The sequence below is a fragment of the Chiloscyllium punctatum genome, chromosome 19, assembly GCF_047496795.1.
Source record: "Chiloscyllium punctatum isolate Juve2018m chromosome 19, sChiPun1.3, whole genome shotgun sequence".
Classification (NCBI taxonomy): Eukaryota; Metazoa; Chordata; class Chondrichthyes; order Orectolobiformes; family Hemiscylliidae; genus Chiloscyllium; species Chiloscyllium punctatum.
In genome coordinates this window covers 88,587,168-88,614,181 of record NC_092757.1, presented here as the reverse complement: position 1 = coordinate 88,614,181, position 27,014 = coordinate 88,587,168, and the positions used below count along the sequence as shown (strand labels likewise).

General features: G+C 39.0%; 1 protein-coding gene across 2 annotated transcripts in view; it reads left to right on the top strand.

Annotated features, from left to right (window-relative positions):
* Positions 1-27,014, top strand: part of ska2 (spindle and kinetochore associated complex subunit 2) — a 40,854-nt gene that overhangs the window by 7,510 nt on the left and 6,330 nt on the right. The window contains exons 1-5 of one of the 2 annotated variants that reach the window (XM_072589999.1): positions 9,952-14,393; positions 17,783-17,872; positions 21,056-21,232; positions 22,898-22,981; positions 25,640-25,679. In XM_072589999.1, coding sequence (XP_072446100.1) covers positions 14,370-14,393; positions 17,783-17,872; positions 21,056-21,232; positions 22,898-22,981; positions 25,640-25,679 — 415 coding nt within the window. In that variant the 5' untranslated portion in view covers positions 9,952-14,369. Of the gene's footprint in view, positions 1-9,951; positions 14,394-17,782; positions 17,873-21,055; positions 21,233-22,897; positions 22,982-25,639; positions 25,680-27,014 lie in introns of those variants that run through there. The other variant, XM_072589998.1, reaches the window with a different exon arrangement.

Below are 27,014 nucleotides of genomic sequence, written 5' to 3'. Positions count from 1 at the left end.
GCGACGGAGAATTTGAAATCGTCACCTGGCCATGCGTAGCACAGTGGACTCTTTATGAGCACAGGTTTTGTGTTCTTAAACTGCAGTCTGGCACCAAATGTTGTCTTGAAATAGGAGTATAGTAAGACAGCAGGAGTAAAATTTTTGCTTTTATTTTTGTATTGTGAATTTTAAGAAGATTGCATACTTTTCTGCATAGTTAAGTGTAAAATTGCATGCAGAAATGGTTACAGCCAGATGAGGCTTTAAGAGCATTAAGAATGCTGCGTGACAAGATCTATGCAAAAAAGACAGGCTGTTGAATCACTAGTTTTCTTAAAATGCTATTGAAATGTGAATATCATAAGATAACATGCACTTGTGACATACAAAATAGATTTGACATTGTTTCATTGCAGATAGTGGTAGGGTGGCAACCTCATTGTGAGTTTTTAGGTTTTTGACATACTTCATCTTAACACGAACATGGGAAGATGGGCCTCTTTGATGTGGGAGAGAGAATTTAAAGGCTTTCTTTAAATTTTACACCTATTAAAATAAATTGCACATGGTTGGTGCATTGATTGGAGTTCAAAGCTGTTATGCTAAAATGTAGGTTTAGGATAGATTTTTAACTAGAATTGTTGAATGCTGTAACTTTTTACTGTAGTAGTAAATTCTTTGGGTATCCTCATATTTGTGGACACTGACAATTTTGAAATTGAATGGATTTAATGGATATAGGTTTCCTGCAAGATAATTTTGGATTTTTAGTAATGATCAGTGAAATATAATTTCACACAAGCATTCATTAAAGAAGTGCAATTCATAATCGGGTGTTGGAGTGTCGTCGTGCTTGCAAAATTATTTCTACTTTTTTAAATACCCTCAAAATCTGGAATTCCAGTTATGTATTTCTTTGATCATGCAAATACTGTTTGGCTGTTCAATACTCTTAGTCCATTCAGATGTATATTCCTCTGCAATTTTGTATGCTAAGAATATAAACAGTATAGCACAATACAGGCCCTTTGAGCCTCTATGTTGTGCTAACCTTTTGCCAAGATAAAGAAATTTTTTCGTTTTACATAGTGATTGTTGTGATATAAAATATATTGCCTGAAGGGATGGTGAAGGAAGATTAAATAAGCATCATTCAGAAGGAATTTTGATTAAAAATTTGTTGGGGAGAAAATTACTGTACAAATTGAACATCAAAGTGGGGTTCAGTTTGCTCTCCAAGTCCCAGTATAGGCATTATGACCAAACGACTACCTGCACTATCCTATAACTTTGGTTTCTTATTGGTATTTCTCACTTGGCAATATTCAAATTTTAATGTCTGTTATTGCAACTAATGAAATCTTTTACAGGATCCAGCAGCCACAGAAAATCCAGTGTCTCGTCTCAACCAACATCTTGGACGTGGGGTTTTGGAATCAAGAGAAATGTTACAACTTGAATGTGTTTACTGCAGATTGCAGTGTGATTGTGGAGTGTACTGTACATAAGAGTGATTAACTTCATAAAGTTCCAATTTCGTTGGCTATACAGTCCATTGCACACTTAATTTTTAAGCTATATGCATACATTGGGATGCTATTTGCAATAAAAGAATGATTTAGCTGTTTGGTTTTGTCACTGGTTATCAGTAATATCTGCCTTTTTACACAGACAGACTACTTGAACTGTCTAACTCTGAAGCAGTCTTAATTGCAAGAAATCTAACTTCCGTACTTATTGTCCATTATTGGATTGATTTGTAAAGACATATTTAGTAACACACTTCTTCAGATCCTAATATTCGTTTGTGAAAATATATTTCTTGTACAATCCTGACTATTGTCCCTGTTACAGATTCACTAAGCAAAAGTGCCAGTATTTCACCATTTGTTCTGTCAAACCTGCATATAACTTCTTTGCTTCTATTCGGGTTTTTTCTCTCAAACTTGCTTATTGCACTGTATAAGATTATGGGAGAGGGTATTTTATATTTTAACATATTTCTTAGTGGCAAAATATTATGTTTCTATGGAAGTTCTTTTAAATGTATGCAGATTATTTAATCGGTAGTATTGATCATATTGTATGGTATTTTGCAGACTGTTTATTTGATTATGGGTTAACCCTGTACCTGTGTACAGTATATGTTGTTTGATGTAAATGTTACATTCTATACCTTTTCCTCTCTAAGATTAATTTGGCTTATTTTCAGTTGACCTGTCTTAGTTTATTTCTTTTTGGGTCAAAAAGGTTATTTGGCTCTATTGACTGACCGACCTCTTCTGTCTCTTTATAAACTGTTCTCTAAATAAAAACTCTTATCTTTGCATCTCATTGTGTAACAATGTGGTTAAGATCAGGAGCTTGAAGATTTCTGACTGTATTGTTCAAATTTCACAGCATGGTATGGCCACCTGTGCTATAACAGGATATTAAACTGCAACACACCAGTTTGCAGATCTCACTGCGCTATCATTTCGATGTTCATTTGCATCCTAATTCACTAAATGCAGCAAAAATCTGATGGATTTATACATATGGATTCTAGCAGCGCATCTTTCAGAAGTAGTTCTGAAGAAGTCTTGACAGACTCCATTCTGTTTTTTTTTTGTCCGCAGTTGCTACAAGACCTGCTGAGTTTCTCCAGCATTTTGTGTGTTTGTTTGGTCAAGAGTTTTCTCCTTTCTGTCTTCGTCCATTTTTGAATAGAAGTGTTATGTTTGAGGTTTTCCAATCCACTGGAACCCTTTCAGAATCCTGAGTATTTTGGAAGATGTGATGAATGCAAACATTATCTCTGAAGCTGCTTCCTCTTAGACTCTAGGATAAAGGGCATGAGATATATCCAAGGGACTTATTAGCCTTTAATCCCATTCGAGGCTGTTGTGGTGCAATGGTAATGTCCCTCCATCTGAGCCAGCAGGCTAATTTTCAAGTCCCACCTATTCCTGAAATGTGTCACGACGTCTCTCAAAAGGTTGATTAGAAACTGGTTTAATCACATTAGCTTTATTAATAATTTTTTCTACTGATTGTTTTAAGTTCTTCTTTTCCCTTTTGTCCCTTTTTTTTACTATTCCTAGGATGCCTCTACTGTGAAGATGAATACAAGATGCTTGTTTAAAGTCTTCTCTAATTTCCTTGGTTTCCATTAAGTCCCTAAACTCATTCAAATATGCTGTTTTAAACTTTTACTGTAATTTTCCCAGTCCACTCTGGCCTCAACCTGTAATTGTTTTTCTATTAAAGTTTTTAAAGCACTAGTTTCAGTCCCTAATTTCTAATTTTCGTAAACTGAATGTGAAACCTTTCAGAGGACTTTTTCCTGTGAGGTCACCAATTAATCCTGTCTCATTACATATTATCAGGTCTGGGTACACTGTTCCCTGGTCAGTTCCAGCGCACACTGTGCGAAGAAACTAAACTCATCATTCAGGTTATGTTTATCTCCAGTTTTTATATATGAAGATTAAAATTGTCCATATTTATTGCAGGCTTTTCTTTACAGCTCCAATTTATCTCTTGACCTGTACTCTGTCCTACAATAAGTCATATAAACCACTCCCAGTGACTTTCCTTTTATTTCTTTTCTTACCTTACTTATAAATTTATGCCCTAATTTTTGACAGTCAACAGCAAAAATTGGAAGTTTATCTTTCACCACCAGACGGATGTATTGTTCAATCTGCAATTCAAATTGCTAATCAATTACAGCAGTTCTTGTTAAAAGGCATTTATGGGCCCTTGGGGAAGAGAGGCTCACAGATGAACACTTGTGCAACTGTCACAGTTAGGAGAGCTGGACATTGGCGTCATTTTCTTATTGGAGAAGTTACTAAATTCTTGAAATGAAAATAGAAAATTGAATCTGAGGCTTCCTTCAAGCTTGGGTGATGCCAAGGGCCTGTGTCTGTTCAGGGAAGGCTGGATAGTGCAATCATTGCTTTGTTCAGCTGTGATTCTGCTATCAGAACAATGTTGTCTGTCTGCTCCACAGTGCCCAATCTCTCCATGTCATTTCCCTGTATTTATCTGTATCTGGTGGACTCGTGTTATGCAAAAATCAAGAGTGTCTGTGCAAGATTGGAGTTGATTCTATCAATCTTAGTTGCAAAGATAGGTCTGGCCACATAGCTGCAGAATGTTCTGTTGATTTGGACTGTCCTACTACTGAATCCTTGGAAAGTTTATGCAGAGTAGCTGTATACCAGAAGTTCATTAGGCAGTGGTTCATATGTGAAGTTCTCAAGACCCTGTGGAAAAATAATGATTCCCTGAGCAGACTGTCAAAGTCACTTGGTAGGATGCCTCTTGGTCAGAACTTTGAAACCAACTTCAAGACGTAGTTTGGTTTGTGGTGAGAAGGAGCTTCTGGTAGATCTTTGTGTGCCTGGAATCTCACTGTATCCATCTGACCTCAAGGCCGCTGGCTGCAGAGAGGAAGAGATTTTTGTGCATCTCCTGAAATGTATCTGAGCAAAACAGAACTGGAAAGGCAAGTGGTGATATTGTTGTGGTTCATCCTGAGAAGCTCTAGCAATGCAATTCTGTGACCTCTGCAAATAGTCTGTGGAGTATAACGTGCATACAATGACCGTAACCCAGTGAAAGATGCTTTTTCGTCTATTCAAAACGTGTTGGTCACCCATTGCAAAGAGTTGTTCATGGCTTAGTTTTACAGACCGATGTATTCAAAGATTCAGGACCATGTTCTGAGGGAACCTCTTAAATCATGGAATAGCCACTGCAAAGACTCCATCAGGATCAGTCACATTCTAATGTGCTCCAACCATGTTGCGCTGACTGGCTGGGACCTACATAAAACCTTTTCAGCTGTACATAGCAGACTTCATTTCATGTCAAATACATATAATCTAATTACAAATAGAAGCACTTCACATACTGAATTGAAAGAAATTGAAATATATTATGCTTCTGTGTAATATGGAAACTGGGATATTTAATAAAATTTTCCAGTGGTAGATTACTTATGAAATGTTTTTTGCAGTGGGGTAAAACCTGAGTTTTTAAACATTAAATTATGCTGTAAATCTAATTGTAAGTTCAATAATTATCAGTTGGCAGATTTTCTCTCATGTAACACAGCACAAGAAAGAAGATATTCATGAAAGCCAATATTCCAACCACAAAAGGATCAGTTTAAGTTCCAAACTTACAGTTTTTAGTTAGCAGTATAGAAACCAGATTACTGGTTTTTGATTTTTTTGGCTGGGGGGTCAAAATGGTGGAAGGAATTTGGAGTTTAGTCTCCTTTTCAAGTACTAATAACTTGGTGGAGAGTATGCTGAACAAATGCAATCAGAGTTGACTCTATACTGATTGTGTCAGTTTTTAGGTATTCAGAGATACAGTCCTGGAAAAAAATAAAAATGCCATTTTATTGATCAAAAATCTTGAAATTGTGATTATAATCCTCCATTTGTTTTTATTATTGAGGTTTATTAGAACCATCATAATGTTGACCTTCAGTTTCTGTAGATCTTTTAGCTTAACCTTCCTGTCTTTTTGGTGTAACGTTTTAGCGTAGGAGCTGTAGCAATGTTGTATAGGGCAAAAGTGAGGACTGCTGATGCTGGAAATCAGAGTCTAGATTAGAGTGGTGCTGGAAAAGCACAGCAGGTCAGGCTGCATTCGAGGAGCAGGAAAATAGGCTTCAGGCAAACGCCCTTCATGAGGAATGAAGGCAGGGACCCTCTGGGGTGAGAGATAAGTGGGAGACGGATGGGGCTGGGGAGAAGGTAGCATAGGCAAGTAGGACAGGTTCATGAAGATGGTGCTGAGCTGGAAGGTTGGGACTGGGGTAAGGTGGGGGGAGGTCATTTGACATTTCCACTACCTCCAAATGGACCCCACCAGGGATCTATTTCCCTCCCCACCCCTTTCCACTTTCTGCAAAGACCATTCCCTCTGACTACCTGGTCAGGTCTGTGCCCCCCAACAAACCACCTTCCCTTTCCACCGGAAGAATTGCAAAACATACGCCCGCACCTCTCCCCTCACTTCCATCCAAGGCCCCAAAGAAGCCTTCCACATCCATCAAAGTTTCACCTGCACATCCACCCATGTCATTTATTGTATCCATTGCTCCCGATGCAGTCTCCTCTACATTGGGGAAACTGGACGCCTTCTTGCAGAGCGCTTTAGGGAACATCTCTGGGACACCCGCACCAATCAACCCCACCGCCCCATAGCCCAACATTTCAACTCCCCATCCCACTCTGCCAAGGACATGCAGGTCTTGGGCCGCCTCCACTGTCACTCCCTCACCACCCAACGCTTGGAGGAAGAATGCCTCATCTTCTGCCTCGGAACACTTCAACTCCAGGGCATCAATGTGGACTTCACAAGTTTCCTCCTTTCCCCTCCTGCCACCTTACCCCTGTCCCAACCTTCCAGCTCAGCACCGTTCTTGTGACCTGTTCTACCTGCCAATCTTCCTTCCCACCTGTCAGCTCCACCCTCCTCTCTGACCTATCACCATCATCCCCACCCCCATCCACCTATTGTACTCTTTACTACCTTCTCCCCAGCCCCACCCCCCCTCCCATTTATCTCTCCATCCCAGAGGCTCCCTGCCTTCATTCTGCCCCAAACGTCGATTTTCCTGCTCCTTGGATGCTGCCTGACCTGCTGTGCTTTTCCAGCACCACTCTAATCTAGACCAACGTTGGTCATCTCAGGCTTTAACTGATCAATTCCTGTGTACTTCACAAAAAAAAGCTTGGGCAAAATACACTAGTAAGCTGTCTAGCTGTTCATTTTGTTCTGTTTGGGTGGGTTTATTGTATTTCTTCTGTCATTTTCATGATTTTATTTGGCTTTTAAAACCAGTTGAAGTGTGTTTTATGCTCGAGTATTGCTTTTGTTTTTGTCAGCCTTGCATCTGAATCAGAAAATTGTGGTAAAAGCCCCATTTTACAGAGTTGAGTATATAATCCAGACTTATCCTGAAGAGAGCTGCTAGAACTAGCAGAAGTGCTGTCATTCATGTGAAATGTTAAACCATGACCCCTGTTGTGTGGAGATTTAAGAAGTCCCATAGCACCAGTTTGATGAAAAATGGGGAAGCCCTCTGATGTCTTGGCCAGCATGCATTCCTTCAGTCAACACCAAAATCTGTATTTGGTCAGTTATTTCATTTGTTCTTTTGAGGCCTGGCTGTGTGCAAATTGACTTCAAATGTCTTACATTATAACAGTGGCTACACTTCAAAAGTGGTTCTAAAGCAATGACTGTCTTTGGATGAAAGCATTATGTACAATTTCTTTTATAGATTATTTTAATGAATCAGTTCAGAAATCTTATGACCCCTCTCTGGAACAGGTGGAACTTGAGCTCCTGTCTTCTGTCCCAGAGGCAGGGCACTGCAATGATGTTTTCTATTGGTTGATGATATCATTATAGCAAATGGTAACAGAAACACACACAAAAAAAGTTTCATTGGCTGATGTTTGTATCCACATATTTCTCACTGCAATATTTTCCTAATTATCAACAGTTGACTTGTTTAATGTTGATTTTAGAAAGCTGTTAATACCCTTGACTCTAATTTGACAAATATTAACTGTTAATTTTTCTGGCTCCCATTATCCCTTTTCAATGATTTCTAATTAATATTGGAGTTTGAATTGAAAAGCAGCAGTAACAAGCTAGTATTTTTATTGGAGTGAGGTTGGGAGTAGTTTTGTGCTTAACTTTACACGCCCAGCATGTTCATGGTGATTTTATTAGGACAGGCCTATACATTCATTTGGAATTCATTTGTACGGGAGGGAGAAATAACAGATGCAGAATTTCAGGGGTTTAAGTCAAAGTGCAAATAACCCATTTGAACGGTATTACAACTGTTTACCAATTCAAGCCCCAGGCACCTTAATGTTCAGAATTGTAGCAAAGACGTCCACCAATTCGGAATGTTTTAAAATCAATGGCTTTTGACATAAGTACTTTTTGAATTGCAGTCATTCTAATTAGCAGTAGAGCACTTTGGAATGTCTTGATATTGTAAAAGCAGCAAATAAATGCCAGAATGACTTCCTTGGCTTTGTTTTATTTTCAGTTCTGGCTGTAAGTGGTACTGATTAGTCTGGACTTTTAGTAAGCAAGATCTGAATGGTTTCCAGATAATCTTGCTGCACCTTCATATTGGAGGAGAAAGAAATGAGAAAACAAATTGCTTTCCATTACAAATCTCTTGTGCCTGCTTGAGAATCTTAAACTGAGCTGTCGAGTTGTAAGATTTTGATGTTCACTTTAGCTTTACTTTGAAGATTTAAGTCAGTTACAATTTATTAGACCGAGTTGAGAGAGCCAATTTAAATCTAGTTCTGATTAGTTGTAAGAATATTTTCACAAGGTTCACAGAATTTGTTAAATTTATCATAACAAGTGTGAAAGAAATGGTGTTCAATGAAGTTTTTTTTATCAGTTGATGCACTTAAGGAGTGTTTGTTTATTGGCTGACTGGGCATGACCCAAGTGGGTTGAAGTTGTTTTTCTGCTTACGGTCTTACTATGCTACAAATCAGCAGTAAGAGTCTCCACTTGTTAGCCCTTGCGATCTGTCCCCATCCCCTGTGCTTGATCAGATGCATTCTGAAATCAAACTGGCTAAACAGTACATGCTCAATTCCTAATCATTTTTTTAAAGGACTGGTCAGCTCTCTGATATTTCTTTGTACTATCTCATTTGTTCCTTGAAATATCAATCGTATCCCTTTTATGAAGGCTTACTAACTTCATAAATCTTGACCAGCACACAGCTTTGGTTGAGTAATTTGTACACCTGTTCAGAGAATATAGTGCTTAATGTCCCAAATATTTTAAAGCCTATCTTTAACTACAATGACAATGTGGTATTCAATTATTGTTGAAAACTGAAAACATTTCACCAATGTTAGTTTCAAAAGACCATACCAGCTTCGTTTATAGTCCAAAAGACCTACTATATACTTAAGTTACTAAATGAAACCATTTTAAAAAGCATTTTACCTCGAAGGATACTTGCATTTATTAGCCTAAGTTTACATTAGCCAGTGCTGTAAAAATGGCCTAAAACCATAACTCTGTGACTTACGTCATATAGCTGTTCTTGCAGAAGTGTTCCAGAACTAAATGTTTAAAAGAAATTAATTGCTTGCTTAACTAAAATAATTTAACCCTGCAAAATGCATTTAATGCAGTTCTGCTTTTCTTGATCTCTCCAGGTAAAGGAGGCTTATATTGGGAGACAAATTACTTTGTCATTCTAGCTAGTTATCCATTTTGAGTGTTTCAAGGCTTTAACTTAGGGTAAAGCTTCATTTTGGCTAGTTTTTTACAGTACCCAATTAGTGCCTTTTTATTTTTGTTGTCATCATCCATCAATCCGCTTTGTACTGAAATTATTACATAATCCTAACTGTTGTAGATGCATATTCCTGTTAATGTGTTTTGGTTCGTGGGTATATTTTTAACAAATATTGATGGGTACATTGACTTATGCCAAGAGCACCCGGAATTTTGTTCTGTTTGTGGCTTTTCATTAAGTTGTCAAAGTTTTCCTGATGATTGGGCTACATTCTAAAATGATTGAATTATATTTACAGTATTCCATATAAACACTAATGATTTTTCATTATCATAAGCAAATTTATGCTCTCTATTTCTGTGACAGTAAGAACACTTCTGCATTCTTTTAAATAGAAAGGGTACATTTGTAATATACAACATGTCATGTTGTCAGTCAGTCAGAGTGATGGGTTGCGATATAATCCTGAAGCATAGACTTCTTTAGACTTATCTGTGGTGCACAAACACCCTTTTCTTTTCAAACAAAAGTTCCAGTTAGGATGTATTTTTAAGAAGTAACAGTTTTTTTGTCGATGCTCAAGTACTGGGACCCTATCGATATTGCCTCTGCTTTGTAGATAGCTGTGAGTAGTGCAATATTGCTTATAGGGTTTCAGTGTTTGAGAATTGCGGCCTGGCCTACGCCCATCGCTAAGCTTTAATGTTCACATCAACAAAGTTGTGAAACAAGTGTTTATACTCTTCTAGTGGTGAAAGAAATAGGGGAAGATGTGCAACACTAAGTCAGTCATTTAAGAGGCATTTGGTTGGGTATATGAATAGGAAGGGTTTGGCGGGATATGGACTGGGTGCTGGCAGGTGGGACAGGTTGGACCAAAGGGTCTGTTTCCATGCTGTACATTTCTATGACTGTAATTGCAATTGGCTCCAACCCTGCTAATAGTTCAATTAAGAATATTCTGAAGATTCCTGAAGAAGGGCTTATGCCCGAAACATCGATTCTCCTGCTCCTTGGATGCTGCCTGACCTGCTGCGCTTTTCCAGCAACACATTTTTCAGCAATATTCTGAAGATGTATGGTTTTGATGTTTTGAGCGAATCATAGCTTAATCTAATTTATGTAGGTGTTGTAATTTGGCTACAATGACTTTGCCAATAACAGGATCTAGCTAATCTGTAATGATCCTGTAATGGCTAAGGTCCACTTAAAAACTTCCCACAATGTTAAAGGTGGGAGCTGTGCCGAAGTAACTTCACCAAGTTATACTTGTGAGGCTAGACATATGAGCCTAGCCTAGGTTTTTGGTGACTTATCCTTCAAAAATCAAAACCTAGTCCAGTGCAGTTTGTTTTATTTGGCAGCGCATAAATGCTCTTCTGTGGGAATCTCTTAACTGTTGAATACTTTAATGTCTTTCTACAAGTACTGCTGTAATTAGCTGCCTCAGCAAGCATTGCAAATTGTATATTGGAGCCTCCTGGTGGTGAATCGACAATTCAATTTTTTTATATTGTTAGCTGTCACAAACCTGGAAATGAGAGTGCCCTTCAAAACCTCAAGATGTCTCAAGGCACTTTCCTCTGAATTAAGCACTTTTGATGTGTAGTCACTGTTGTCATGTATTACAGCAGCAAAAATTTACACACACCAAGCTTTTGCCAACAGCAATGAGACTCTGCCCGGATAATCTGTTCTGATAATAGTGAGTGCGGCAAACCTATTGCAAACTCCTTTCTCATGTGCTGTAGAATCTGTTCTGCGCATCTAATCTGAAAGATGGCATTTCAACACTTCAGCTCTCCCTCAGTACAGTCCCAAAGTGTAAGATTAGATTATCTACCAAAACTCTGGGATAGGGCTTGAACGTATGACTAGTTTGGAGGAGAGTGTGCTCCCAGAGAGCCAAGTCATCAATATAAGTATTTGTATTAATGTATTTTCAATATACCCTGGAATGGGCAGATATTAAGTCCTATATTTAAGATTGAATTAGTCCCAATCTTGATGAAAGAAATATAGGAGTGTCACCTAGTATTTCAAAGTGAATGTTCTTCATTGGAAGTGGATCTAGAAGCAGAAAACTTTGGGGGGTGCTGGTGGTATAGTATATGTCTTTTAGTTAGACCTTGAACAGATCCATTGGAGAATAGAAGCACAGCATTTCATTATTATTAGGTTTCTCTCTATTTCTTTAAAAGAGCACACAGTCCAGAAGCAAATGCTGCCCAATATGTATCTAATATTGAGTTATTACTCTCATGTGGCACAAACTTGCCCGTTTGGTTCATTGGAGATAATAAGGAGAAGGAATGTAAGTGGACCAATTTGCAAGGTCAAACGGTTGTGGGAGTAAGCTACATAATGGTATTTTTGTTTCAAAAATAATGAAATGTTATTATAGGAAGACATTATTCTGATAGTTGCTATTAATAACTTTGTGGTTTCATGCTACCAAAGAAAAAAAGAGTGCAATGAATATATGTGGGTGAGGTAAACTAGTTGTTTTCCTTTGGTAACATTATTTCCTTGTATTATTTTGAGAGGTTTTAGATTACAAATAATAAATTACAGCATCCCAAAGTAAGGAAACATTTGTTTTTCTAAAGGTACAAACTACGTTTTTTGCATAGCAATGTCACTGAGTAATTTATAGTGTGCATTGTGCAGACCTAAGAAGAACAGCAAAATTGATTTGGTGACTGCAAAAAAGATGACGTTTCCTATCCGTGCACGATGCAGTATAGTGGAGAAGTAAATTTTGGAACCTCTAAATTAATTTGTTTGAAACTGGAAATATTTGAAATTAGTGGTTGTTAATCATGAGCATTTGTGAGGCATGCCACTGATCTAATTTCTTAAAGTTCCTCTTTGTTTTAAATTTTTGGAGACACTTTGTGGTATTAGATGAATTCACAAGGTCAGTTTACAGAGACTTTCCTCAAAAAAGAGGTGGTGGTTACATCAACTAGTAGGTCAGCAAGCCATCTGAAATATAGAGTCATAGAGATGTACAGCATGGAAACAGACACTTCGGTCCAACCTGCCAGTACCTGGCTCATATCCCTCCAAACCCTTCCTATTCATATGCCCATCCAAATGCCTCTTAAATGTTGCAATTGTACCAGCCTCCACCACATCCTCTGGTAGCTCATTCCATACATGTACCACCCTCTGCGTGAAAAAGCTGCCCCATTGGGTCCCTTTTATATCTTGCCCCTCTCACCCTAAACCTATGCCCTCTAGTTCCGGCCTCCCCGACCCCAGGGAAAAGACTTTGTCTATTTATCCTATCCATGCCCCTCATAATTTTGTGAACCTCTATAAGGTCACCCCTCAGTCTTCGACACTCGAGGGAAAACAGCCCCAGCCTGTTCAGCCTCTTCCTGTAGCTCACATACTCCACCCCTGGCAACATCTTTGTAAATCTTTTCTGAATCCTTTCAAGTTTCACAACATCTTTCCGATAGGAAAGAGACCAGAATTGCCCGCAATATTCCAACAGTGGCCTAATCAATGTCCTATCCAGCCGCAACATGACCTCCCAGTTCCTGTACTCAATACTCTGACCAATAAAGGAAAGCATACCAAATGCTGCCTTCACTATCCTACCTACCTGTGACTCCATATTAAAGGAGCTATGAACCTGCACCTCAAGGTCTCTTTGTTCAGCAACACTCCCTAGGACCTTACCATTAAGTGTAAAAGTCCTGCTAAGATTTGCTTTCCCAAAATGCAGCACCTCGCATTTATCTGAATTAAACTGCATCTGCCACTTCTCAGCCCATTGGCCCATCTAGTCCAGATCCTGTTGTAATCTGAGGTAACCCTCTTCGCTGTTCACTACACCTCCAATTTTGGTGTCATCTGCAAACTTACTAACTGTACCTCTTATGCTCGCATCTAAATCATTTATGTAAATGACAAAAAGTAGAGGGCCCAGCACCAATCCTTGTGGCACTCCGCTGGTCACAGGCCTCCAGTCTGAAAAACAACCCTCCACCACCACCCTCTATCTTCTACCTTTGAGCCAGTTCTGTATCCAAATGGCTAGTTCTCCCTGTATTCCGTGAGATCTAACCTTGCCAATCAGTCTCCCATGGGGAACCTTGTCGACTCCTTACAGAAGTCCATAGAGATCACATCTAATGCTCTGCCCTCATCAATCTTCTTTGTACTTCAAAAAACTCAATCAAGTTTGTGAGGCATGATTTCCCACACACAAAGCCATGTTGACTATCCCGAATCAGTCCTTGCCTTTCCAAATACATGTAATACAGGATTCCCTCCAACAACTTGCCCACCACCGAAGTCAGGCTCACCGGTCGATAGTTCCCTAGCTTGTCTTTACCGCCCTTCTTAAACAGTGGCACCACATTTGCCAACCTCCAGTCTTCCAGCGCCTCACCTGTGACTATCAATGATACAAATATCTCAGCAAGAGGCCCAGCAATCACTTCTCTGGCTTCCCACAGAGTTCTCGGGTATACCCGAGATCAGGTCCTGGGGATTTATCTACTTTTAACCGTTTCAAGACATCCAGCACTCCCTCCTCTGTAATATGGACATTTTGCAAGATGTCACCATCTATTTCCCTACAGTCTATATCTTCCTTATCCTTTTCCACAGTAAATACTGATGCAAAATATTCATTTAGTATCTCTCCCATTTTTTGTGGCTCCACACAAAGGCTGCCTTGCTGGTCTTTGAGGGGCCCTATTCTCTCCCTAGTTACCCTTTTGTCCTTAATATATTTGTAAAAAAAACCTTTGGATTCTCCTTAATTCTATTTGCCAAAGCTATCTCATGTCCTTATGTGCGGCAATGTTTTTTTTCAAAGGCCTGCTTCACATTCTACATCTAGGAGTATAGTGCAGTCACCACACGTCTTTTGCTCCATTGCTGGCAGTTTAATTTATCTTTTGTTTTTCTCTCCAGTCTTTTATTTTGTTCCACAGCATAGAGCCTTTCCCATTCTCAGGATGTCCCAAAACACTTCGCAACCAGTGACTTACCCTTAGAAACATTTTCTGGCATTGGTAACTCCACTGTCTTTGACAAATGGCGTGAGGAAGGAATGCTGTTTGCATTAAAGAAGCAGGTACAAGTTTCACATTGGATGGTTGTTCTCTCTCCTTGGAGTCAGAGGGTTGAGATTTCAAGACTTGCTGTAGGACCTAAGTATGTGATCAGGGTTGGTTGAGCAGTCATTGTTTTGAAGGCAAACATGGCAGCCATTTTTCTGAGATTCCACAAATAACAATGATATAAATGAATGACTAGACACACTTCAGGTAATCCAGCTTCCTTGGATGTTCAAATAATGCCATGGGGTCTTTTATTTACATCTTGGCAGGTAGACTGTGTCTCTGGTTAACTGTTATCCTAACGTTGGTGTCTCTTGGCAGTATAGAAGCCAACCAGAATTGCATTGAAACGTTAAACTGGATTATATGACATGTTTTGAAGCAGAAGATTGTGGAATCCAGGGTGCTATAACTGAGCTAATACAGACACTTATCTGCTTAAAGTACGGATGTTATTTTCTTGTACCTTGTTCAATACGACAAATGTTTGTACAACTGGGCCCAGTTCAAAATTCACTACTTGCTGATGATTGCAAGAATTGTAAGAAAGAAAATCACAAATTGTCGGCACAGAACCCTGAGGCAGTAAAAAGGTCCGTGCTTGGACAGATAAAGTGCACAATGCTGACATTTTTGAGTGGAAGGGATTAATTTAGTAATATATAGGTTGACTGCTCATGTTGTTGGCATCAAATCTCTCACTGAGTCCTGGAATGATAAGTGTCCACAAAAAGTCTAGCATCGCCAGAACAAAGGTTACTGCTATGAACATACAAAATTCTGCTCGAAATTAACCTACATTACCCCATAACCCACAGCTTCCTGGTAGATGGTTTGGACAAATGCATTTCATTGTGCCCTATTTTTGTCTGGAAGGGAGAGAAATCTCCATTGTAAGGAGAGGATAGTTTTAATTTCATCCTCGAATTTCTTCATTGGAATGCCCTGAGCACTTGCTTAAGAGTCTGCTGTTTTAATTACAAAGTATTCCCTATCATGCCTTTTTGGTATGACTGGACTTTTGTTTAGGAATTCGAAATATAAAGAAAATTGTGGAAATCTCTGGTCTAAGAACCATTATAGAATGCAATTCACTTTTTAAAAACTAGTAATGTGAAGTGAACGTTACAAACTGTATAACTGTCTTCAGGACTGTAAGTCCTTTAAAAATTTAAAATTATCACAATGTCTTATAATAATTAGTTTTGTAAATGGAAAATGGTCCTTTACCTACTGTGGCCTAGTCTTTTCTAAGCATTTTCATTTTTAGAAAGTTCTTTTATATCCTGTCTAAAGGGAAACTGTGTGCTCTTTACCAATTGATTATTCATTAATGTGTGCAAGCAGAAAGAAATCCTACTGAAATATTATACTTTTGTGGCTCATTAAATAGCAATTTTTTTCTTGACGAGCAGGTACACAAGGTTTTTTTTTAATCATTCCAAAAACTTTGAGTAGATTCTGACCCTCTTAATGAATAATATCCTCAACAACCAGACTTTTGGGTGAATTGAGGTGATTCTGCTGTGTGTCAATTGGTTCCACTGTTTTCCACATTACAATAGCACTGCAGTTTGGACAGTCCTGTGAAACTATGTTGGGCACTATTTAAATGAGGTTTTTTCCCTCCCAGTTGCAGAAAATAGTCTCTATATAGTGAAGGAACAGTCTTCCTTACTCTGACTAAATATAACTTGAACCTCTTAATGCCTAAAACCAGCAAACTGGACACAAACTAGGGATTAAATTCATGTGATATACATGACTGACTTGCTAAGCCATTGGGAAAAAGGATGCTCCAGAATTGAAGTATGGTACTTTGTTGAAGTAACAAATTTGATGCAGGTAAAATGGTATGTACTTGTTGCCTTGTCTGAGGGAATGTATAATTCACAGCTCAAGTTTGAATTCCACACCTGGGAACAGAATTTCAAACCAAAAACCCAGATGTTTTGAGCACAGTGAGTTTTGAGTGTTTTCCTAGGGTCATCCCAACTTGTCTCTTGTGAAACAGCTGGCAGAATAACCAAATGTCTCTGCTTCTATGAATTCCTTCAAGACTGTTTACCTTCTGAGATTCCAACATAGCAGAAATGTGCAGTTGGCAGGAATCAACAAGTTTTACTTCTGACTCCCAAATCAACTGTCCCTTGGATAATAATTGTGCCAGGTTCTGTAACTTCAGACTGGTTTGTTAATGGCTGCAGTTTTTACTTTTGTTTTAAAAAGTGATTGCTGTACCAACAGTAAATTTTTAACACTTTTTAATTTTATGATTTAAACTGAGCCGTGGCTTCTTATATATCTACTCCCCCCACCCTTAGTTTTTCATTTGACAGTTAGAAGAAGGAAAATCCTGTTTCACTTTTTCAAGATTACTTGTCATAGTTCCCCAAAGCAGTCATTCTCTATCTGGGGCTTACTGATTTCTGGGATCTGTAAAAGACATGCATGGGGCAGCTGTGCAAAAATAAGCAAGTAAGTGGTCACTACATGTGCAATGCAGTCTGATCCGACTGCCTTACTTCAGAAGGAGCAACACTGCAGCAACGTGACCAGGTGCATCACGGTTACTCAAGGTTGGTGGTGAGTTTAGCCTTGTATGGAAAGGGGAGGTGTCTTAAACTTTTACACAGTCATCGTGCTGATATGTGTAATACTTGCTTTCATGAAAGTGTTATTAAAATGCTCTCTACATACAGCATTTTCAAATTTCATATGTACAGTAATGTATTTTAAATAGGACATAGTGGGGTCCTGTGATTACTGATTTAGTCCTCTTGGAAAGAGGTCCTTCAATGAGAAGCTTGGAATCCTTGCATGGATCAGTGTGTCCTTGAATTTTCATTTTTAGAGTGCTAGCTATTCCGATAAATGAGAGCAGACTGTGCAAAGGACCACATGGCTATTTGGTAAGATGTGCCTCAGATTTTGGGTGGAGGGGTAAGTTTTAAACTGACACTTCCCACGACCACTGTACCCCAGTCTCCATTTTTACGACAAGTTTTGGTATTTGATGAGTTTGATTTATCCTAATCTATTCGTGAATGGGTCAGTTCAAGAGACAAGTTACTGTTTGATCTACTGTGATGGCTAATCAATAAATATATGTATAAATAAACTTTGGGGCCATCTATTACATGGTTTTCAAATTTGTGCTTTAAGCTGTGCTATATGGCCCTCTTCCCATTCTGCTGTATGTCCAAGGAATTCAAAAATTGACTCTTACTGCTGTGGAAGATCACTTGTGACTAAGCTCTTGCTGGTCCAGTGTTAGAATTCCCAGAGAGAATGATGATGGTGATAATGAGCACTGATATGATTGCTTGATGGTACAAGTAGTCCACCCAAGAAGCAAATTTTTAACTTGTTCTTTTTAAGTGATTTACTTTCCTTACTTTAGTTCCAGAAGGCTGAGTCTGACTTGGATTATATCGAGCACAAGCTAGAGTTTGAAATAGTGAAAAATCTTCCTCGCAACGCACCAGCACAGGTACATCTTTTGTTGTGTCGCTTTATGCCCACATTCTTGACTTTGGGTTCAAGACATACTGGTTGAGGAGAAGGCAAGGTTAAGAACTGTATTCAGGCTTTGGCTAATTTATAGTGCTTTATTACATATTAAGAGTACAGTATTGAGATGTACCAGGCTCTAGCTTTACAGTTAGTGTTGAAAGACTTTTCTGCAACTTCTACCACTTTAATGTTAGTCGTTCTGCTCCATGCTCTATTTTCTTTCTACTCTACATATGTAGTACCATTCACACCTCGGGAACTTCTTCACAAAGTTCCTCCAGGCTCCTAAAGCCCTTGCACGACAGTATGTTTATTGTCTGATTAGGACATTAATTTGAGGGGGCCTATTGGGGGGATAGGGGTGCATTTGACTACACTTTGCAGACTTTTATTTCTGCAAATCTTTATCATGTCTGTCACTGAGATTATTAAACAAATTGGTTTCAATCGCCACTCCCAACATGTAACCATTTAGCGAGTTTTGAGAAGATTTGTAGCTCAGGTTGAGGTTCTTGATGTAGGTTTACTCGCTGAGCTGCAAGGTTCATTTTCGGACGTTTTGTCACCATACTAGGTAACATCTTCAGCGAGCCTCCAGGCAAAGCACTGCTGATGATTCCTGCTTTCTGTTTATATATTTGGGTTCTTTGGGTTGGTGGTGTCATTTCCTGTGATGACATCATTTCCTGTTCTTTTTCTCAGAGGATGGTAAATGGGGTCCAAGTCCATGTGTTTGGTCATAGAGTTCCGGTTAGAATACCATGCTTCTAGGAATTCTCGGTTTGGCTTGTCCTCGGATGGATGTGATGTCCCAGTCGAAGTGGTGTTCTTCCTTATTTGTATGTAAGGATACTAGTGAGAGAAGAGTTGCACCAAAGACTAAAACACTTAGTAGAAGACTCATGCCACTCCATCCACTTCACACAAGAATTCCTGAAGACTATCAACGACACTAAGAAGAGAATGAAATAAAGGTCTCCTTTGACGTAACAGCCCTGTTCGCATCAATCAACATCAACCTGGCCAAGGAAGCACTACGCTATTAGAAGACCCAAAAACACACATGCCAAACGCCACCAACCTCATCAGCAAGGACAGTATCACCAAGCTATTGGACCTATGCCTTACCATCCATTTCACCTTCAACAACAAAACCTACAGACAAATCCAACTGGAACACCCATGGGGTTTCCAATATCAGGGTTCTTAGCAGAGACAGTAATGCAGCGACTCTAACAAACAGCTCAGCCAAACATTGGGTCCACTACGTGGATGACACCTTTGTCATCACCAAATGAAACAAATTAGAGGAAACTTTCAAGACTATCAATAATACCCTTACTAGCAAAAACTTCACTAAAGAGGAGGAAAATAACAACAAACTGCCATTCCCAGATGTCACAGTAGAGCAAACAGCCAACGTAGAACTTCAAACCAGCGTCTACGGGACAGTGACACATACGGACCAAATATTGAACTACAGAAGCATCATCCCAACATCCACAAGCAAAGCTGCGTCAGAACATTATTTCAACAAGCCCCCCACTCACTGTAGCACAGAGGAACTATGCAGAGCAGAGGAAAATCACCTATACAGCATATTCAAAAAGACTGCGTACCCAATGAACATCACAACAAACCCAGACAAGCAGACAAAATGCATCCAGAAACCCTAGCTGCTCTCCCTTATGTCAAGACATCTCGGAAATGACTGCCAGACTACTCAGACCCTTTGGCATCATAGTAGCCCACAAACCCACCAACACACTAAAACAGCAGCTAATGAACTTGTAAAACAGTGTACAGACAACAACCAAAACTAATGTCATTTACAAAATACTTTGCAAGAACTGTAACCAACACTATATTGGACAAACAGCCAGAAAACTAGCCACCAGGATGCATGAACATCAAATAGCCACAAAAAGACATGGCCAACTTTCACTAGTATCCTCATGTACAGATGAGGAAGGACACCACTTTGACTGGGACAACACATCCATCCTAGGACAAGCCAAACTAAGATACGCATGAGAATTCCTAGAAACATGGCATTCTAACCAGAACTCTATCAACAAGCACATTGACGTGGACCCCATTTACTGCCCCCCTGAGAGAAAGAACAGGAAATGACATCACCAACCCAAACATATAAATTGAAAGCAGGAATCATCAGCAATGCTTTGTCTGAAGGCTTACTGAAGATGTTACCTAGTAGGGTGACGAAATGTCTGAAAATGAACCTTCCAGCTCAGCAAGTAAACCTACATCCATGTAACCATTTATTGCTAGTTGGAGTCCAGATATTTGTTGGTAAATTTTGGATATTCTTGAATTTGACTTTATCCTAATCCATTCAGATTACTTTTACATACTAGTTTGAATGGGTTAGTTCAAGAGACAAGTGACCAACTGCTTGATATGCACTGATAGCTACTCAATAAATGTCAGTTACATATGCATTTTTAAGCAAATTACAAGATTTACACAACAGCCTGACGTTGTAGAAGTAGAAGATTCTTCTCTAAAATGAATGTGGCAAGAAGCTGTTAATTATAAAATGTCCTTGAGACTAGCTCTAGTTGTGCAATTTGTAGCTGCTCTATACACTATTTTGAAAATATTTAACTAGCGTGTTTTTTTGACTCGTCAGCAAATTCAAAGGCAGTTTACTTTGCTGCCTTGTCAGTTGTGATATCCAGTGAGAATTTTCTCTGGTGAGGAATATCAATGGAAAGTCCTTAGTGTTGGAGGAAATCTTGTGGCAACAATTTACATCATTAGTTACTTGGACCATAATTATCCCCTTTATGGTTAACGTTTATTTATGACTGTGCATGACTTTGTTATTTTTTTTCTCTCTGTTTGCTGTATTATTGAATTATCTTGATTGTTAGATGAATTATACATAAATATATCACTGATAGTAGACTTACTGCAGGCCTTCTTGATGAAAGGCTCTTACCTGAAACGTTGATTCTCTTGCTCCTCTGATGCTGCCTGGTCTGCTGTGCTTTTCCAGCATCACACTCTACTCTGATCTCCAACATCTGTAGTCATCACTTTCCCTTAACTGCAGGCCTGGCTGATTCAACGCAACATTGACCTGAATTGTTTCTGTCCGCTACTGTTCTCAGTATATTTTCTACATGCATTTTAGGAAAATCCAGTAAAACTGCTGGAGCAGTTGAGGGTAATAAAATCTCGTTATCGCGAGTTATCTTTGGAGGCAGATCAGATTGCCAGTGAACAAAAAGAGGCTGTGGATTTTATCCGTTCGCAACTTGCTACCACGTTTCAGTTAGTGCAGAAACTGCAAGAGCAGAGTGACCTCGAGGTAAATTAATTTAACAACTGTCTTGTAAGTTGAGTTTGATCCTTGTATAGTGAGATTTAAAATGGCTTTGCTGCTTTTTATTAAAATAAGCTATGTGGTACTGAAAGCAGAGTGCATTATTCTGTGGATTGTTTACTGACTTTAATTAGTTTTATGTGGTGTTTTTAAGTGGATGGTGTCCATAAACTCATTGCTGTATTCAAGTACAATAAAGCTACATTGGTAAAGATTCTGTCTGTCCAGTGAGGTCCCAATGTCTCCATAGAACACACCTACTGTTGCAAATATGAAGGGCTTGTTGACAGAAACCAAGGCTTCATAGCACCAAAGGGAGTGAGATATGTTTATTCTTTAAAACTGATAACTAATCTTGGCTGAAGTCTGTTCCTTTTTACTCTTTCCTGTGTTTGCTATTGTATTGTAGAAGGTGGACGTGGGAATCCTTTAAATAGTATCCTTTCCTTAGGCTATGAGAAGGAATCTTGGCTTATTTCTTCCTGGCTGGACTCCCCTTTTCACTTTAGTTTTATCTTTTGCCCACCTCTGAGAAGGCCCTGTGATGAAGATTTGTTCCACAGTTCCCTGCAAGGTTGGGTCTCCATCCAATTGCTCTACAGTGGGGATGTCATTCTTAAAAGTGACAACTTTAAAACATTTAAGTGCAGTTCTTAAACATTTAATTCACTAACTGCTGAGGCGGGTGAGTGAACTGAGCTCTCTCAAAGCCCAACAATACCAGTGTTAATGAGATTCTCATGTCTTAACAATGGTTAGTTAGGATTTTTTTCCAGATGCTAAGAATATTAAAATGTTTGGTTTTGCTTCTTAAAATTGAGAGCAAGTGATGCAAAAACTATGAATGATAGAAATCTGAAGCCAAAAATTAAAATGCTAGAATATTTTACCAGAGTTCATTTGATTTGAGAGCGATCCCTCATCAGTGTTCCAAACAGAAGTCCTGTTATCCGTCCTGAAAGGACCGCATAAAATATTTCTCTTTTAGGTTGTTTTCTTTCCTCCATTCTTCCATAGCATGTGGTCATCACTGGCAAGGCTAATATTTTGTTGCCTATCACTAATTTCCCTTGAACTGAGTAGTTTATTCAGCCATTTCAGAGGGCAGTTAAAAGTCAGCCAATGTGCTTTGGCTCTGAGTCATGTACTGTGCAGACCAGGTGAATAAAACAGATTTCCTTACTGAAAGGGCATTAGTTGAACCACATGGGTTTTTATGACCATTGATGATAGTTGTCATGGTCACCATCACTGAGACTAGCTTTCAATTCTAGATTTATTAATTAAAAGGAAATTCCACTGGATGCCATGGTGGAATTTGAGCCATTTGTTTCAGAGCATCGGCTTTGGCTGTTGGATTGCAACTCCAGTGACGTTATCACAATGGCATCACTCCTCCCCTCCAAAAATATGCCTGGTGACACTGTGCACTTTCTGCATTTTGTGTTCTTTCAATCTTGGTGTGTTGGCTTATGCAAGCTAATCTGAGAGTGCGTTCTCAGTTGCTAGTGAGATTTTGCTGTGGGTGCGAATGTCTTTAACGTGCTGCGTGTTGTTAGTCTGTAGTATTGTCATTAGCTTATGGTGCAATTACAGCCAACTAATTTTTGTGTATTAAGGGATTTTAATTTAATCACGTTTGTTCTCCAGTCTTGTCCACCCACTGACGATGAGCAGTGGGCTTTGCAGAAGGTTCTGAAATCTGAGGTTTTGACTGGAGCAGGCCCTTGTGAGGTATGTTGTGTTTTGCTACTGTGCCTTTCTAAATTGCGTTCACTTGTCCCAGTATATGATTTGTGTTGTATGTGGACTTACAAGCAAAAGGAAAACAAAACTTGACAGCATTGACAAGTTGGAGCGGGCAAGTAGGTGACGTGAAGTCCAATGTGGAGAAATGAGTTGACATGTTTTGATGCAATGAACATGTAAAAACAGTATAACGTAAAGGTTACAATTCTAAAGAATGTGCAGGAGCAAAAAGACCTGAGTATCAAGGTGTGTCAGTCATTAAAAGTGCCAGACAGGAAGAGAGAACATACAGTATTCTAGGCTTCATTAATAGTAGCATTGAGTACAAAAGCAGAGAGGCTAATTTGAACTTACAAAGAGCTCTAGTTATGCCTTGGCTGAAGTACTGTATCCCATTCCAAGCGCTGCATCTTTGTAAGGATGTGAACGTGTTGGAGAGAGTGCAGAAGTTTCAGAATGGCTTCAGACTTTAGATAGGTTATGTGGATAGATTGGAGAATTTAGCCCTATTTCTCTCGGAGAGAGAAGGCTAAGAGGAGATCTGATAGAAGTTTTCAAAATCATAAGGGCTCTGGATAAAGTACCTGTAAATGTGGAGAAAATGTTTCCACTTGTAAGAGGGTCAAGAGCCAGAGGGGACACATTTGTTTTGCAAAAAAAAAGTAAATACCAATAAGTAAAATCCTTTCCTCAATGAGTAGTTAGAGTCCGGGGGGAACTGCCTGGAAGTATGGTGGAACCAATTCAATTGAGGTATTCAAAGAACAGAAGATAATTATTTGAATAGAAGCAATGTGCAGGCTAATGTAGAATAGGTAGGATGTTGGTACTAAGTCAGAATGCTAAGGAACTTGGCGCAGACATGAATTGAATGGCTTTCTGCAACCTCAGAAGTCTGAAATTAAACCTTTAAAATTGGCCATTTGAAAGGAAACTATTTAAATGGTAGTTCTTGTAGGTGTTTTAATTTCTGTTCACTGAAATGTGTTTTTATTTTGTCCAATTGTCACCTTGTTCCAAGTAATATTCTCAAAATGAACTAATCTACTAATTATTGGTCTGATTCACTTGAAAATGGTGATTATATTATTTTTGCAGTAGGTTGGGTGGACAGAGGGTCTTGTGGTAATGATAGTTGTGATTAAATTTATTACCCACTCGCTGAGTCAGAACTGTGCTTTATCCAAGAGGACTACATGCACTTTATTCTGTTTTCTCAAATCTGTATCTGCTTCTTTCCATCTCATGTTTGTGTGTTTCTTGAAACCTGATAAGTACTCCCAATATCAACAGCCTTTGAATTTTTTTTGTTCTGCTTGCAGTCTTTTGTGACCCTTTTTCTCCTCCATCCCACCCTCAAGCAGGAAAATACTATCCCTTTATCTGGTGTGGCTTAGATTGGGAGCTGCCTAGTTAACATTATACCTGTAGTCAGCTCAGTCTATAATATTAAAGTGTCAGTGTTTTTAACATTAGCGCCTGTCATTGTGAGTATTCCCGAACAAAGCTATCTGCTTCTTCTATCATTCTTCTACCTACTCGACAGATGGATGAGGAGAATTGGTATTACTGAAATGGAGGAAAACTGCAAAAAGTTCAATACAAAGGGACTTTTGCTGGTACTTGTGCATGAAACACAGAAAGCCAGCACACAAGTGCAGTAGGTAATCAGGAAGGCTAATGTAATGTTGGCCCTTATTTCAAGGAGTAAGGGTAGGGAAGTCTTACTGCAACTGTACAAGGAGCTGGTGAAATCACATCTGGAGTACTGTGAGCTAGTTCCCTCATCTAAGGAAAGATAATATTTCATTCAAGGCAGTTCAGAGCAGTTTCACCAAGATGATCCCTGGTATGCAGGGATTGTCTTATAACCAAAGGCTAAACGAATTGGGACTGTACTCACTGGAGTAAAGAAGAATGAGGCACAATCTCATTCAAGCATATAGGATTCTTAAGGGGCTTGACAGGATACATGCTGAGAGGATATTTCCCTTTTATGGGAGAGTCTAGGACCAGAGGGTTTCATGTCAGAATAAAGGGGTCCCAATTTAAGACGCAGATGAGGAGGAAGTTTTTTTCTCAAGGGTTGAGTGTCTTTGGAACTCTTTGCCATAGAGAGCTGTGGAGGTAGAGTCCTTGTGTATATTTCAGGGAGAGCTATTCAGTTGGTGAATAAAGGCTTATGGGGAAATAGAAGCAAAGTGGATGTGGTGAATGTTGGATCAGTATGATTCTGTTGAATGGCAGAGCAGGCTCAAAAGGCTGAATGGCCTACTCTTGTTTTCTTATGGCATGATGCTATTTTACAGATACAACTAAGGTGCACCTCCTATTAGTTGTATATAGTACTATAGTGCTTAACTAAGAATAGTCAGGTGAAAATGGGGAAATGGGTTTATGTAAATACAGTAGCTGAAATTCTCTGAATAAAATACTGTTAAATTGAAACATGATAACCTGTAAATTTTCCTTTTTTAAATCTTGAGTGGATCAAAAAGTTAGTTTGCACTTTTTCGATGGCAGTTTGATCGTTGTCCAACTATGTCTGCTTTTCGTTTTAAAGCTCTGACTTAAGTTCATATGCTCTGATTTCTACTTTCTCCTTTAACAAAACTGATCTTTTCACTTTTTTTTTCCTGACAGGAACCTTGTGCACAATCTCCAAAACCACAACAGATGAAAGGTTGGTGTGCGACTAAATGTAATTGAGGAAACACTATCTTTCAAATCTGACTTGATTTTGTGTAGATCACAGCTGAGACTGATTCTCCCAAAATCTAATAGAGCAGTCAGTGAACAGCACTTATAGGAGCATAAGACTTGAAAAATAAAATTAGGCTTTGTAAGCTTCCCATTGCCACTCAATAAAATCACTGGTTGATCAAGTTATGGTCGCAACCCCACTTTTCTATCTGTCACACAACTGTAGAATCCGATGTCAAAATTCTGTTTAACTTAGCCTTGCATCAATTCAATGACCGAGCCTTCTCTACTTTTGGAAGAAGAGAATTCCACCCACTAACATTCCTATCGGGGGGAAGAAAGATCCCCTCATCTTCATCTTAAAAGGTATCCTAAAGTGTCTTCCAGAATTCTAGTGCACTTACAAGGAGAAATATTTTTCCACTATCTGCCAGGATCCTGAGGGGCTGATATATTTTAATACGGTCACCTCTCGTCGTTTTTAACTCAAATGGGTACAACCCAGTGTATCCAATTTCTTTTTTCTGATAGCATAATCCAGTCATCCCAGGAATGAATTGAGTGAACCTTCTCTCAACTGCTTCTAACACCGTATATCCCTTTCCAAATAAAGAACTGAAGTGGTTTTCTGTTCTCTATGCTGTGGACTCCAAATTTGGAACACATTTAGAGGGCTACAAAGATACGATTAAAGAATGGAACTAGCTGGGTAGCTCATTTGGTAGCTGAGGTGCAGCCACAATGGGTCAGATGACTTGCCACCTGTCCAGTAAAATTCTTTACTCCAAAGATAATTCTGTTCAGAGACCTGTAAATCTTATGTTGGCCAACAAGCACTTGGTCAGAGTGGCTTGTTAATCCCCATAATAAGGGGATCCAAAACTGATTTCGGTTCTCCAGTCTTGCAGTTAAGAAATATGTCACAAAATGGCATGTGACTAGACTGAGTGCCAAGGAGAGTGCTGGCAAACCATATTGGATATTCTTGGCAGTTTAGTGCGAAAATAACAGTGCAAAAACCAGAAATAAAAATAGGTGGCGACAACAAGAGTTTTGTTGGTCATCTTTCTAGTTTTAACTTCAGTTGCCTCAGCACTAAAATTTGGGGAGTAAGTTGGCATCTGTGACTCCATAAATTAGTAAAGTTTACTGTATTGCTCATGAAATGTGAAATAATTCAACTTTAATTCAGCATCTTGACACAGCACCAGCTGAAAATATTTTTGTGGCAGTTGTAAAATAAAACTTTAGTTTGAACTTCAGTCAACAAGCTCTGCAGGTTAAATACTTTATCACCTCTTTCAGTGACTATTTT